Genomic DNA, 14069 nt, shown 5'->3' with positions numbered 1-14069 from the left:
GACTCAAATACTCCAGAGAAAACGGTCCAAGCAATTGTGTCAACGGAAAAACTGCAGGTCATGGACTCATGAGCAAAAAAAAACATAGTGCTGGAGGAACTCAGCAGGTCAGTCAGTATCTGTGAAAGGAACTTTGTGTCGGGGCAACCCCCCCTCACCTGTATCCACCAATCACTTGTCTGGCTTTGTCCTGCCCCCCACCTCTCTTCCAGCTTTCTCCCTCCTCTATAATCAAACTGCGTAAGAGTGCTGACCCAAAGCATCACCTATCCATGACCTCCATTGATGCTGCCTGACCTGCTGAGTTACTCCAGTACCTGGTGTTTTTTGCATAAGCAATTGTGTCAATACTTTTCCAATTAAATATTAACTATGTTACTTTTTCCAAAGGTCTTTCAATTGGATTCGATTTGTTTTAAATGTAAGGAGAATTTTTGGTTTGGAGTTTCTATTTTCCATTGCCCCCAAAACAGATGCATTCTTTGGCTTAGAGAACAGCATTATTTAAATCAACAAACTCCCAGCCACTATTAATAGCTGACGAGAACTCTGTGTGCAATGATTCAGATTTTTCCATCCACCTCCCCATGTTCAGAACATGGTGTGGCAGAGATTTACATTTGCATTTCAGTGAGAGTCAGACTTTAGACCTTAGTGAGACAGTGTTGAAACAGGCCCTTCAGCCCACTGAGTCCGCGCTCCCCAGCGATCATCCCATACAGTAGCATTATCCCACACACTAGAGACAATTACAATTTTTACCAAAGCTGATTAACCTACAAACCTGTATGTCTTTGGAGTGTGGGAGGAAACACACTCATAGGGAGGTCATAGGGAGAATGTGTGAACAACGTGCAGTCAGGATCGTAACCGGATCTCTGGCGCTGTAGGACAGCAATATGGTGGCACAGCTGTGGAGTTACTGCCAGTTACAGCGCTGGAGACCCGGGTTCGATCCTGACTACGGGTGCTGTCTGTAAGCAGTTTGTACGTTCTCCCCATGACCACATGGGTTTTCTCCGAGATCTTCTGTTTCCTCCCACACTCCAAAGACGCACAGGTTTGTAGTTTAATTGGCTTGGTACAAGTGTAAATTGTTCCTAGTGTGTGTAGGATAGTGTTAATGTGCAGGGATTGCTGGTCAGTGCGGACTCGGTGGGCCAAAGGGCCTGTTTCCCTGCTGTATCTCTAAACTAAACTAAACTAAACTCTACCACTGTGCCACTATGCAGATTATGGACAGACCATAGAAAAGTACTACACAGGAACAGGCTGTTCAGCCCATCATGTCTGCGTTGACCACAACGCCAATCTCCATAATCCCATATGTCAGCACAAGGTTTGTATCTCTTTGTGAACCACCTGTTCATGATCCTGTCTAAATGCCTCTGTCGCATTCGTTCTACCATCTCCCCTTGCAGTGCATAGTGGGCACTACCATTCTCTGCCTAAAATACTTGCCTCGCAAATCTTGGTTAAACTTTCCCCCTCGCAGTGTAAATGTATGCCCTCTCGTAAGCTAATTTACATTTCTGCTCTGGGCATAAGACTCATAATAAATAGATTACCTACCCTATCCTTTCCTGTTGTGATTTTTGAGAGTTCAATCAGGTTGCCCCTTAGCCTTCAAAGCTCCAGAAAAAATAATCCATGTTTGTCCAGCCCAAAGGAGTTGGGGCTATTCTTTAAAAATAAGGCATGGATGGGTAGATATGTCTTTTCTTTACAGTCTTCAGTCTTTGGAACTAATTTCTTCAGACTGTATTGGAAGCAGAGTCTTTGAATGTTTTTCCAATTCAGGCCAACTCCCAAGTGAAGATGGATGCAAAATGCTGGAGTAACTCAGCATTTCTGGAGAAAAATAACAGGTGCCGTTTTGGGTTGGAACCCTTCTTCAAACTTAAAGTAGAGGTGGGGGGGAATAAACTGGAGTCGAGAAAAAGCCAGAACAAATCAGGGCCGGCAACAGATAACCTCAGGAAGGTTGGAGCACATCATGGCCCATTGTTGGCTGGGGAAGTTGCAATAACAAGGATGCGACCATGGGAACTGGCAGAATGACTAGGGTGGGGAAGGGTGGGAGGTAGGGGAGAGGAGGGAATGCAGGAGTTACTTGAAATTAGAGAAATCATCGTTCACACTGCTGGATTGTAGGCTGCCCAAGCAAAATATGAGGTGCTGTGCCTCGAATTTGCACGTGGCCTCTCTCTGACCAGTGGAGGAGGCCCAGGACAGAAAGGTCAGTGTGGGAATGGGAAAGGGAGTTAAAATGTTTGACAACTGGAAGATCGCGTCGGCCTGCGAAGCATAAGGTGTTCAGCGAAACAATCACCAAGTACGCTTGGTCTTGCCGATATTATAGGAGCCCACAATCCTTGTGAACTTCTCCAAAGCTTCACATCTGTCTTACAATGTGGTGACCAGACCTGCACACGGTTTTCCAAATGTGACCCAAGTAAAGTTTTACACAGCTACGCATGACTTCCCAATCTTTAATGCTCAATCCAACAGCAACATGACTTCCCAACTTCTATGCAGCATATTATCAGATACTGCTGCAATTTATTACAAATGTTTTCTAATTGATAACTCGGGCTTAGCTTATGGTTTTAAGCCCCACATCAGAGAAGTGAGCACCAAAATCTTGGTTAACATTTAATTGTCGTACCAAATATGTGCCACACTGTTGGAGGTGCTTGCTGCGAAATGTCATCCAACACTAAAATAATGGTAACAGTACAATTAATTCTGCCTCTGAAATTGAGTACATTGAATTCACGACTGTGTAGCACATTCAGTATTACATTCCAGGGTCCCATATCTGGAGAGCTGGTTTCCTGAAAGTTATATTAAATCCATGACCTATCTGCTATCCCATTTAGTCACTCTCAGAGATCAGCTAGTACATGGTTTCATGGCACTGTTTTGCAGAAGAGTACAAGAATTCTCCAGGTACTCTAGCCAAAACTTTACTTTCACTTATGTCGATCTATTAATATACAAATTGGGAGCAGGAGTTGGCCTCTCAAACCAGCTCTGCAAATCAGCAAAGTTTTGGCTAATCTCATTGTAAATCCCATTTCAACATCGTCGTCCACCGTCACTCTTTACCTGTTAACAATCTATCTATCTCCACTTTAAAAGCATTCAAAGACTCTGCTTCCAATGCAGGTTGAAGAAATGAGTTCCAAGGAATTATCATCTGCGTGAAAAATTATTTCCCCAACCCGTGTCTTATTTTTAAAGAGTGACCCCAAACTTTTAAATTCTGCCAAAAGAGGTAACAATCTCTCCACATTCACCCTGCAATGACCCCTCTATATCTCATATGTTCAATCAAGCTTCCTTTCACTCTTCCAAATCCACCAGATGCTATTTTAGTCTCGATGCAGAGACTCAAATCAATATGCTGACCATTCTGCTTCCAACGATGCCATTTGACTTTGGTTTCTTCGAGCAGTTTGCTTTTTGCTGCTGTCACTTGTCCAGCTTGTCTAACCTTGCCTCCTAGTCTGCCCATTGCACATATCAGTCCAGCTATTCAAACATATCTTCTATATACATATTCACATTCATCAGTCCAGTAGACTTTTTCTGAATTGCTTCCATCCATTTCCCTTTCTCCTTCTTATATGAAGGACACCATATGTGGTCTCATCAATACCCCATAAAACTGAAGCACAATCTTTCAATTCCACTCACACAAACCATATTCCCTCCTTCCTAATTTTTGCAGTATTTGCAATACTGGCCTTTTGCAAATCAGGCTTTAGGACTACCTTTGCATCTCAGAACTCTTTGTCGTGCACATATTTTATTTTGTTTTCCTGCTAAAATGAACAATGATACTTTTCCCACATTATACTACATTTACAAGATTTGTACCCACGGACTCTACCTGTCTACATTCCTCTATAGCCTCCCAATGTCCTCTTCACAGCTCACTATCCTAACCCCTCTTTGTGTCATCAACAAATGCAGTGGCCACTGCATTTCATCCAAAGAATGTAAGTAAGAGACTTGATCCTGTAGCACTGTCACTACTGCAGCTTGCCAAATAATAAAAGGCCTACTCACATCCACTCTTTGTGGATCCTGCCATCCAGCTAATCTTCCATCCATGCCACCATGTTACCTTCTCCACCGTAAGTTTTTATCTTCTACAGTGAGCTAGCTTTTCTCAAACTGTTTCCAACAATAATTTCTAACTTTCAAAATAATCTAGCTGACAACAAAACACTTGGGACATCCTGAATGGGATAGTTAGAATTACTTTAGTTTAGCTTAGTTTAGCGATGCAGCGTGGAAAAAGGCCCTTTGGACCACCGAGTCTGTGCCGACCAGCGATCCTTGCACACTTACACTATCCTACACACACTAGGGACAATTTACTATTTTACCAAGCTGATCAGCCTACAAACCTGTACGTCTTTAGAGTGTGGGAGTAAACCGGAGCACCCGGCAAAAACCCATGCAGGTCACAGGGAGAATGTACAAGCTCCGTACAGAAAGCAGCTTTGGCCAGGATTAAACCCACATCTCTGGTGCAGTAAGCAGCAATTCTGGTGATAATTCCAGTATCATTCTGGTATAATTCCGGCTACATTGTCGTGAATTCAATGTACTCAATTTCAGAGGCAAAATTAATTGTACTGCCACTGTAATTCTATAAATATTTTTACCTTATTTTTGTTTATAAGCTATTAAAGATACAATTTTACAGAATTCCTCTCTCTTTCTCCTCACCCTTTGTCTCCTTTTCATCTCTAGCCTTTGTCACTTACACCAAAGATAGACACAAAATGTTGGAGTAACTCAGCAGGACACGCAGCATCTCTGGATAGAAGTAATGGGTAAACACAAAATGCTGGAGTAACTCAGTAACTCATTCCTTGTATCCAGAGATACTGCCTGTCCCGCTGAGTTACTACAGCATTTTGTGTCTATCCACCTATCACTTGCCAGGCTTTGTCCCGCCCCACCTCTCTTTTCCAGCTTTCTCCCCCCTACTCCAATCAATCTGAAGGGTCCCAACCTGAAACATCACCTGACCATCCCCTGCCCAAATGCTGCCTGAATCACTTTGTGTTTTGCTCAAGATTCCTTCACCTGCAGTCTTTTTGTGTCTGCAAGGATACAATTTGTTTGTTTGCCAAAGCATGATTCATGATTTTTGTCTTTATTTTTGGAAGTTTAAGATTACCTGCGCTCTGTCAAATTTCCTTCTCCTTTCGTGATATAGGCCCAGTGACCTTTTATAAAACTGTCTAGCATTTAATTGGAAATTTATTATTAAATGTGATAATCTAGATAGGCAATATTGACAGTCTTTTCAAGTATAGAAAGCTTACGGCATGATCTCACAAGCTGTTAATACAGCTCACACTTTACGATCATTCCTAAATAAAAACATCATCATGTCCACTGCACTGTGATTTTAAGATTGTTTAATAGTGAAAGTTCTGTATTTACTGTAAGATACATAATCTAAATATAAAGAGCAAGATATTGTATCTTTTAATGTAAGTTAGGCTGTTTTTTAGTTTAGTTTAGTTTAGAGATACTGCGCAGAAACAGGCCCTTCGGCCCACCGGGTCCACGCCGACCAGCGATCCCTACATATTAACACTATCCCACACACACTAGGGACAATTTACACATATCAAGCCAATTAACCTGCATATCTGTATGTCTTTGGATTGTGGGAGGAAACCGAAGATCTCGGAGAAAACCCACGCAGGTCACGGGGAGAACATACATACTCCGTACAGACAGCACCCGTAGTCGGAATCGAACCTGGGTCTCCGGCGCAGCAAGCGCAGTAAGGCAGCAACTCTACCACTGCGCCACCATGCCGCCCTACAGTCTATGTTGTTCTTAGCCTCTCTAAGCATTTGTAGCCTGGAAATTCTAGTGCTACACTAGAGAGTTGCACATGCCAAGTGAAGCCGGTTCATTATAACTATATTAATAGAATGGTACACGGCTCGAGGTGATGTCTTTCAAGGAGATTCATGCTGGGCTCCCATCTGCTCTGCTGGGTGAATGTAACAGAATCCAACGCATTATGTCAAAGGAGTGGTGAGCTATGCAAAGTGTCCTGACCATTATTTATACTTTAACCAACATGATAAAACAAAATTGGTCATTATCACAATGCAGTTTGTTCAAGCTTGCAGGATTCAAGTTAGCTGCTGCTCTTTCATTATCACATCTGCAATTACACTTCAAGAAACACAACATTACCTGTAAACATCTCTGAGACATGCCAAAGGTGTGAAAGCTTTTATTTCTGAATTCTGAGACATCAGGAAGTGAAATTCCCACGTGAGCCAATTTTAGCCAACGTTTGTAAATTAATCTGGGCCGATCAGAATTGTGCCAGGTTTGGGCAATGTAAGTAGCAAGAGATTATTTTTAATAGTGAATAAAACGCACCTTCAATGTTTGGTTTAGTTTACTTCAGAGATCTAGCATGGAAACAGGCCCTTCGGCCCACCGAGTGCATGCCGCCCAATAATCACCAGTTCTATCCTGCACACTAGGGCCAATTTACAGACACCAATTAACCTGCATGTCTTTGAAATGTGGGGGGAAACCTAGAGTAAACCCACGTGGTCATGGGGGGAATATACAAACTCCATACAGACAGTACCCATTGTCAGAATTGAGCCTGGGTCTTTGACGCTGTCAGGCAGCAATTTCACCGCTGCACCACCGTGCTGCCCTCTGCACTAATGTGCTGCTGTTCGCAATAACAGCCGAGGGACCATCCACAGCTCATGTGCAGTGCATGTCCTTGCAAGTACAAACCTCATTTCCTTCACTGCATGTTTGCTTCATAAACTCTTATGTGGTAAAACACACATAGGTTTTTATTGCTTGCCCCCTGGTTGTAAACTACTGGTCATCTTGCGAACCATTTAACCTTCAAAACATTAAGAGGCGTGCAGTCAATAAATTGTACAGCATGTGTCTGATGCGTGAGGACACGCAGAGGGACAGGCAAAAGGAAGGATGGGGAGAAGAACAGAATTAGGTGAGAAAGACTGAGATGTAAGGAAACATAGGCATCCAGAAGAGAAACAGAACTTAAAAAAAGAGAAAGGCAAATGGAATTAGAGTATCATCAGCACAAAATATTAACAAACATGCACGTTATCCATATTCTCCAGGGATGCTGTCTGAGCCATTGAATTACTCCAGCGCTTTGTGTTCTTTTGTTTATTAGCAGCATCAGCAGTTCTTTGTTTCTGCACAAGAATTTTATTTGCTTTGTGACCTGGACTATTGGAGAATAACCAAACAATTTTTTCAGTGATTGGCAAACTGATAAAATGATCATCGTTACAACAATTCCAAGAACACGGAATACAGAGCCAGGTGTGACAGTGGCGTTTAAGAGGCGTTTAGATAGGCGTATACAGTGCCCTCCATAATGTTTGGGACAAAGACCCATCATTTATTTATTTGCCTCTGTACTCCACAATTTGAGATTTGTAATAGAAAAAATCACCTGTGGTTAAAGTGCAAATTGTCAGATTTTATTAAAGGCCATTTTGGCGCTCACATTGTTCACCTCCCCGTGGTGAGCCCTGTCAACTGACATCAGTCAGGCGAACGACAACAAACAGAGACAGCAGAAGCAGAAGCAGAAGCAGCTTCATAACTTCTGCTGCCTCAAACGCAAGAATAAGAGGAAAGGCCATTTTTATACATTTTGGTTTCACCATGTAGAAATTACAGCTGTGTTTATACATAGTCCCCCCATTTCAGGGCACCATAATGTTTGGGACACATTGCTTCACAGGTGTTTCTAATTGCTCAGGTGTGTTTAATTGCCTCCTTAATGCAGGTATAAGAGAGCTCTCAGCATCTAGTCTTTCCTCCAGTCTTTCCATCACCTTTGGAAACTTTTATTGCTGTTTATCAACATGAGGACCAAAGTTGTGCCAATGAAAGTCAAATAAGCCATGATGAGACTGAGAAACACAAATAAAATTGTTAGAGACATCAGCCAAACCTTAGGCTTACCAAAATCAACTGTTTGGAACATCATTAAGAACAAAGAGAGTACTGGTGAGCTTCCTAATCGCAAAGGGACTGGCAGGCCAAGGAAGACCTCCACAGCTGATGACAAAAGAATTATCTCTATAACAAAGAAAAATCCCTAAACACCTGTCCGACAGATCAGAAACACTCTGCGGGAGTCAGGTGTGGATTTGTCAATGACCACTGTCCGCAGAAGACTTCATGAACAGAAATACAGAGGCTACACTGCAAGATGCAAACCACTGGTTAGCCACAAAAATAGGATGGCCAGGTGGCAGTTTGCCAAGAAGTACTTAAAAGAGCAACCACAGTTCTGGAAAAAAGTCTTGTGGACAAATGAGACGAAGATCAACTTATATTAGAGTGATGGCAACAGCAAAGTATGGAGGAGAGAAGAAACTGCCCAAGATCCAAAGCATCTGTGAAACATGGTAGTGGGGGGTGTTATGGCCTGGGCGTGTATGGCTGCTGAAGGTACTGACTCACTTATCTTCATTGATGATACAACTGCTGATGGAAGTAGCATAATGAATTTTGAAGTGTATAGACACATCCTATTTGCTCAAGTTCTAACAAATGCCTCAAAACTCTTTGGCTGGCAGTTCATTCTACAGCAAGACAATGATCCCAAACATACTGCTAAAGCAACAAAGGAGTTTTTCAACGCTAAAAAATGGTTAATTCTTGAGTGGCCAAGTCAATCACCCAAACTGAACACAATTGAGCATGTCTTTTATACGCTGAAGAGAAAACTGAAGGGTACTAGCCCCCAAAACAGGCATAAGCTAAAGATGGCTGCAATACAGGCCTGGCAGAGCATCACCAGAGAAGAAACCCAGCAACTGGTGATGTCCATGAATTGCAGACTTCAAGCAGTCATAGCATGCAAAGGACATGCAAGAAAATACTAAACATAACTACTTTCATTTACATGACATTGCTGTGGATATGTGGAGGCAGATGAGATTCGTTTAACTTGGCATTACGTTCAGCACCCACACTGGAGGTCACAGGACCTGTCCCTGTTCTTGTGCTGTACTTTTCTCTGTTCAATCTTCGAACTGACATTAAATGTTCAGAATACTTAGTAACTTCAAATAGATTAGCAGACCTCTCATAATTGGAACTGAAACCTGAAGACTTCTGTGCAAAATCCTGGATTCGTCTGATCATTTGATCCAAATGCATCAATAAAGGCTTCACATGATACTAAAAGGCCTTCAGTGAGTTCAAGAGAGCAAACTTTAACCTCATTGCACACAATGTGATGGAACCTGATATTGCATTATATAGAGCTCATAATGCTGCCCTATGACTCCTGCAGTGATTTTGTTTATGACTCATTTCCTGAGAGCATTGTTCTTCTGCTGCCTGCTTCCGGATGGCTTCAGTTTACTTCTGAACAAACCTTCATGACATTCATTGAGCTCAATAGAAAAATGCTGACACGTCTGTTTTTTATCCTCAGCAAACAACGTATGTGTGCACGCACTACTCCACATAGAGACAGGGCTGGGGACTAATAACATTGAAGCAGATTTTGTAATGAAATTTCCTAGAAAAGTATCATATCGCTCAATTAAAGAGCACTCAATGGCAAAAGGTATGTGTACACAACATCAGTAAAGACTTCAAATATTAGTCACTGCCGATTTTTGCAGAGCCAGATTTCTTTATCTAGTGCTTTGTTTACAATCCACAGGGGCAGAGTACAAAGGTACGCACTGTAACAAATGTAGGGAACAGCTGCAGAAAAGCAGAGAGCATTCTGCTTTCTGCCAGCTCTTCTCATCCGTCCAAGCACCCAGCCCACGAACATACTGGATGAGGCTGCTTAAAATGATCCAGGTGGGTAGAATACCACATAACCTTGAGACCAAAAACATAATTGGTTCCTTACATATATGCTGGTGGCATTGACTGTCTTTGTCAATTGGCTTCTCTTTTATTGATGATAACAGATCAGATCAGAGATAACTGGCTGTAAAATGCAGTGGGGGAGAGGGGAGAGAGGTGGGGGGGGGGGGGGGAGGTGGGGGGGGGGGGGAGGAGGGGGTGGTCTCTGACCCTAAACATGTGAAGTAACGTTTAGGTAGTAGAGGTTTGAACCCAATTTCGGCAAATCAGTTTGCATATTGTGGATTAAGGCACATAATAAGCTTTTAAAAAAGTTCTTTCACAAAACGTTTGCATTAATACTACAACAATCCAGTGCATTAAAGTGATTAACTTCTTTCATTTGCACTTAGGCAGTAATATCTTAGAAAAATCACTAAGATTAGTTCTGCCACTCCAACACACGGAACCTATTATTTACTCGAATCAAATTAATTTTAATACCTGGTGAAGATTCATTAAGAATAACCAGGGATGCTGGAGTAGGTCTTCGCCTTCTTATCTGTAAAAAAAACAATCAAAACAGAACTGATTATTTTAGCTACTCTCAAACTTTTAAGATAAGGCATTTTCATTGTTTAATACAATACAGTGGACAGAACAAAAAAAATGACAATGATTTAAAATAAGACGGGCTTCAACATGTACAAATGCAAATTTGAAATCAATTCCTACATTGTTCAAATATACTGTGAAAGGATAGCTTGCTGTATTACCTGCTCAGCTGCCTCTGGATCTAAATGACTTTCAAATAACGGCACAGCAAACTGGATCTTCTTTGGACTGTTTGACTCCATTCTCTAGCACCGGAGACTCTGTTAATTCTGAAAGCAGAAATGAGCTACTGTTGTTATCCACCGTCACACTCCTTGAAGGAACACAATAGCAGCCTGTCTGGAAGTCTCCCAGTCAGCGAATGATGGTCCTCTATGCTGCATTTACTGTGCTCAGCAACTCCCTCATTACACATCCAGGGGTATGTTTCGCCTTTGCTCCTGCAATCCTACAATTCCCTCTGTGTAAACCATCAAAAACAATGAGCTAATTGTACACTCGCCCAACTCCACAGTAGCCAGGCATTTATCCACGGGCTAATTTAAAATGCAATGCTGGACTTGAATGGCTTTGTGTCATGGGATTTGAATGCACCAACCCATCTACTATATATTATTAGCAGTCTACTCAAATGTGCAATATACGTAAGCTCCCTTTGGACTTTGTTGATGCACCGTTAATTATTGATAAGCTGAACTCAGGAAGCTCTTGCTTTTCTCATACTTGACAGAGTGGATTTCAGTACAAATCCACTTCACCGATTGGTGCGGAAATTAACTTAAATCCACCGTTATGCTGCTGAGCTGAAAAAACTGAAGCTAAATAATTGTTATCCCCCCCAGCCCGCCCCCAATTCAGGGCTTCCGTGTGGAACCCTCCTGGTTTGGCTCAGGTTAAAATGTCAAGGCCGCTCACTCCTTCCTGTTGTTTGATGCAAGTACGAGACCTTCACTTGTGGGGAGACAGCTCACAGATTCACATGCCAACCGCCCACAAATCGAGGGGGATCTTAGCATCCCTGATGCTAAATGCGTCTGGTGACAAGCCTGAATATGTTTTATTTTTAAATCAGAGAGTGCAATGGAAACGTTAGGATGCATTTTGGAAAAATCCAATGACATTTACAATTCCTCAAGAAAGAAAAAAATGTGTGGATAGGACGGTCAAATTGAGCAAAATTGCCAGAATTGGAACAAAGCAGATTTAGAAATACAGAGCTTTGTTGTCATTCGATACCGAGATACCGAACAAAATTACATTTCCAGCAGTCACAGAACACAAAAAAAAAGAACACAAGACACACGACCCCAAATGATGGTTTGAGCTATAAAATTGCCGGACCTGAATTCCACCAGACACATGGATAAGGTGAGCCGGCTTTCTCTGAGACTCGTGGACTAGTGCCATGTGCGCTGTGTCCTCAAAAGTGAAGCTTTGAAGTATGGTATGCACCTGCATCACCCAGCAGGGATGAGTGAGCAGTTTGACTTTGTACTGGAGCCAAACCGAAACCATAACAATTATAGGTCCTTTCTTTCAATGTATTGGCAAAATAGAACATTGGCTTAGCTTCAGTTAATAAAATCAAATACCTGGACTAGCGTGCCTACCTGTTGGTTGGATGGAGATCAACATGACCTTGAAAGCAATACTTCACTTACACACCACTGCAACTGAAGGAGACTTTTAAGGATGAGAGCATGTGAAAAGAAATTAACTGGATGTTACTCTGTGTGATCATGCAGCTAGCCTACATGCGGACGTTTTAACGGTGCCAGCCAAGCTTATTGGAAGAGGTACAGAGGACTGAGCAGAAGGTTGCTCAATTCCATTAACGAATCAAGATATTTAAAATTTGGAACAGCGTTGCATAATTTATAACTATTTATTTCCTAACGTCCTCTTTCTTCACATGGAAATGGCAGGTAGAAACAATGGGCAAGTAGCAGATTGTATTCATCTACCACACACTCTATGACTTTGTGATCATGCTGTGCGGCACGTGTTGGGCGGCACAGTGGTACAGCAGTAGAGTTGCTACCTTACATCGCTTACACCGCCAGAGACACGGGTTCAATCCTGACTACGGGTGCTGTCTGCACGGAGTTTGTTTGTTCTCCCCGTGACCACGTGGATTCTCTCCGAGATCTCTGTTTCCTCCCACACTCCAAAGATGTACAGGTTTGCAGGTTAATTGGCTTGTGAATAAGTGTAAATTGGCCCTAGTGTGTGTGTGTGGAATAGTGTTAATGCGCAGGGATGGCTGGTCGGCATGGACTCCGTGGGCCGAAGGGCCTGTTTCAGCACTGTATCTCTAAACTAAACTAATCATGAGCCCTTTCCATCATCAGGGGAACCAGAAGCCTGGTGAGAACAGGAGGAGGAGGAGGGGAAAAAAACAGAGAGCCATCAATCAGCAGTGTCCCTAGTGCTCCATGAGTTTTGATTTACAGACGCCAATTAACCTGCAAATCTTTGGAATGTGGAAGGAAACCGGAGCACCCAGAGTAAACCCACCTGGTCACAGGGAGAACGTACAAACTCCATACAGACAGCACCCGTAGTCAGGATTGAGCCTGGGTCCTTGGCGCTGTAAGGCAGCAACTCTACCGCTGCACCACTGTGCCACTCTCTGCACTAATGTGCTACTGTTAGCAATGCAGGGCAGATGCAGTTTAATGTGGATAAGTGTGAGGTTATCCACTTTGGTCGTTAGAATAGGAAGGCAGATTATTATCTGAATGGTGTCAAGTTAGGAAAAGGGGACGTACAACGAGACCTGGGTGTCCTGGTGCATCAGTCACTGAAAGGAAGCATGCAGGTACAGCAGGCAGTGAAGAAAGCCAATGGAATGTTGGCCTTCATGACAAGAGGAGTTGAGTATAATAATAATAATAATAATATATTTATTTTATATAGCGCCTTAACACATGCACAAAGCGCTTTACAAATACAATTAACATAGAAACAAACAGACAAACAGACAAACTATCCTGACGGAAAAGCGGCGAATACACAACGCCAGCGTCCTCTCACGTCAGGGTCCGGCAGTAGACATTAAAGAACACAAGACACACAGATACAATTTTTTACACAAAACAGCCATCACAGTGATTGCTCTAGGCATACCCTCACTGTGATGGAAGGCAAAGTCTTATCTCCTCCTCGTTCTTCTCCCGTGGCGCCACGAGGCGATCGAGGCTCCCAACCCCTTGAAGCCCCCACCGGGCGATGTAAAGTCCCAGGGCCGAGCCGAGCAGGCCGATGAAAGTTCTGAGCCCCCACCGGGCGATGGAAAATGCCGCGGCCGAGCCACGCAGGGCGATGAGAGTCCTGAGCCCCCACCGGGCGATGTAAAGTGCTGCGGCCGAGCCACGCAGGGCGATGAAGGGCCTGCGGGCGGGTTGATCGTGCCTCGTGCTTCGGGGCGGTCGAAGCTGCTACGGCTGGAGCTCCCAAAAGCCGGTCGCCAGCCAGGGACCTGCGAGCTCCCGATGTTGCGGTCTGCAGGGCCCACGGCCGAAGCCTCCGAGATGGTAAGTCCAGGCCCTGCGACCGGAGTCTTT

The 14069-nt window shown here is 43.3% G+C and overlaps 1 protein-coding gene and 1 long non-coding RNA gene across 4 annotated transcripts in view; one reads left to right on the top strand and one right to left on the bottom strand.

Annotated features, from left to right (window-relative positions):
* Positions 1-11147, bottom strand: part of ppp1r1c (protein phosphatase 1, regulatory (inhibitor) subunit 1C) — a 101294-nt gene extending 90147 nt beyond the window's left edge. Inside the window, exons 1-2 of one of the 3 annotated variants that reach the window (XM_078404046.1) lie at positions 10665-11147; positions 10393-10450 (exon numbers count right to left, since the gene is read on the bottom strand). In XM_078404046.1, the coding sequence (XP_078260172.1) occupies positions 10393-10450; positions 10665-10745 (139 nt within the window). In that variant the 5' untranslated portion in view covers positions 10746-11147. The remainder of the gene's footprint in view (positions 1-10392; positions 10451-10664) is intronic. The other 2 variants (XM_078404044.1, XM_078404045.1) reach the window with 2 other exon arrangements.
* The window catches only part of LOC144596005 (uncharacterized), a 56282-nt gene continuing 52046 nt past the window's right edge, over positions 9834-14069 (top strand). Inside the window, exon 1 of the long non-coding RNA XR_013547559.1 lies at positions 9834-9900. This is a non-coding gene — a long non-coding RNA (uncharacterized LOC144596005). The remainder of the gene's footprint in view (positions 9901-14069) is intronic.

The sequence above is a fragment of the Rhinoraja longicauda genome, chromosome 8 (assembly GCF_053455715.1).
Source record: "Rhinoraja longicauda isolate Sanriku21f chromosome 8, sRhiLon1.1, whole genome shotgun sequence".
NCBI classification, from domain to species: domain Eukaryota; kingdom Metazoa; phylum Chordata; class Chondrichthyes; order Rajiformes; family Arhynchobatidae; genus Rhinoraja; species Rhinoraja longicauda.
Note: the sequence above shows the minus strand (reverse complement) of the source record. Positions and strands in the feature narration are given on the sequence as shown.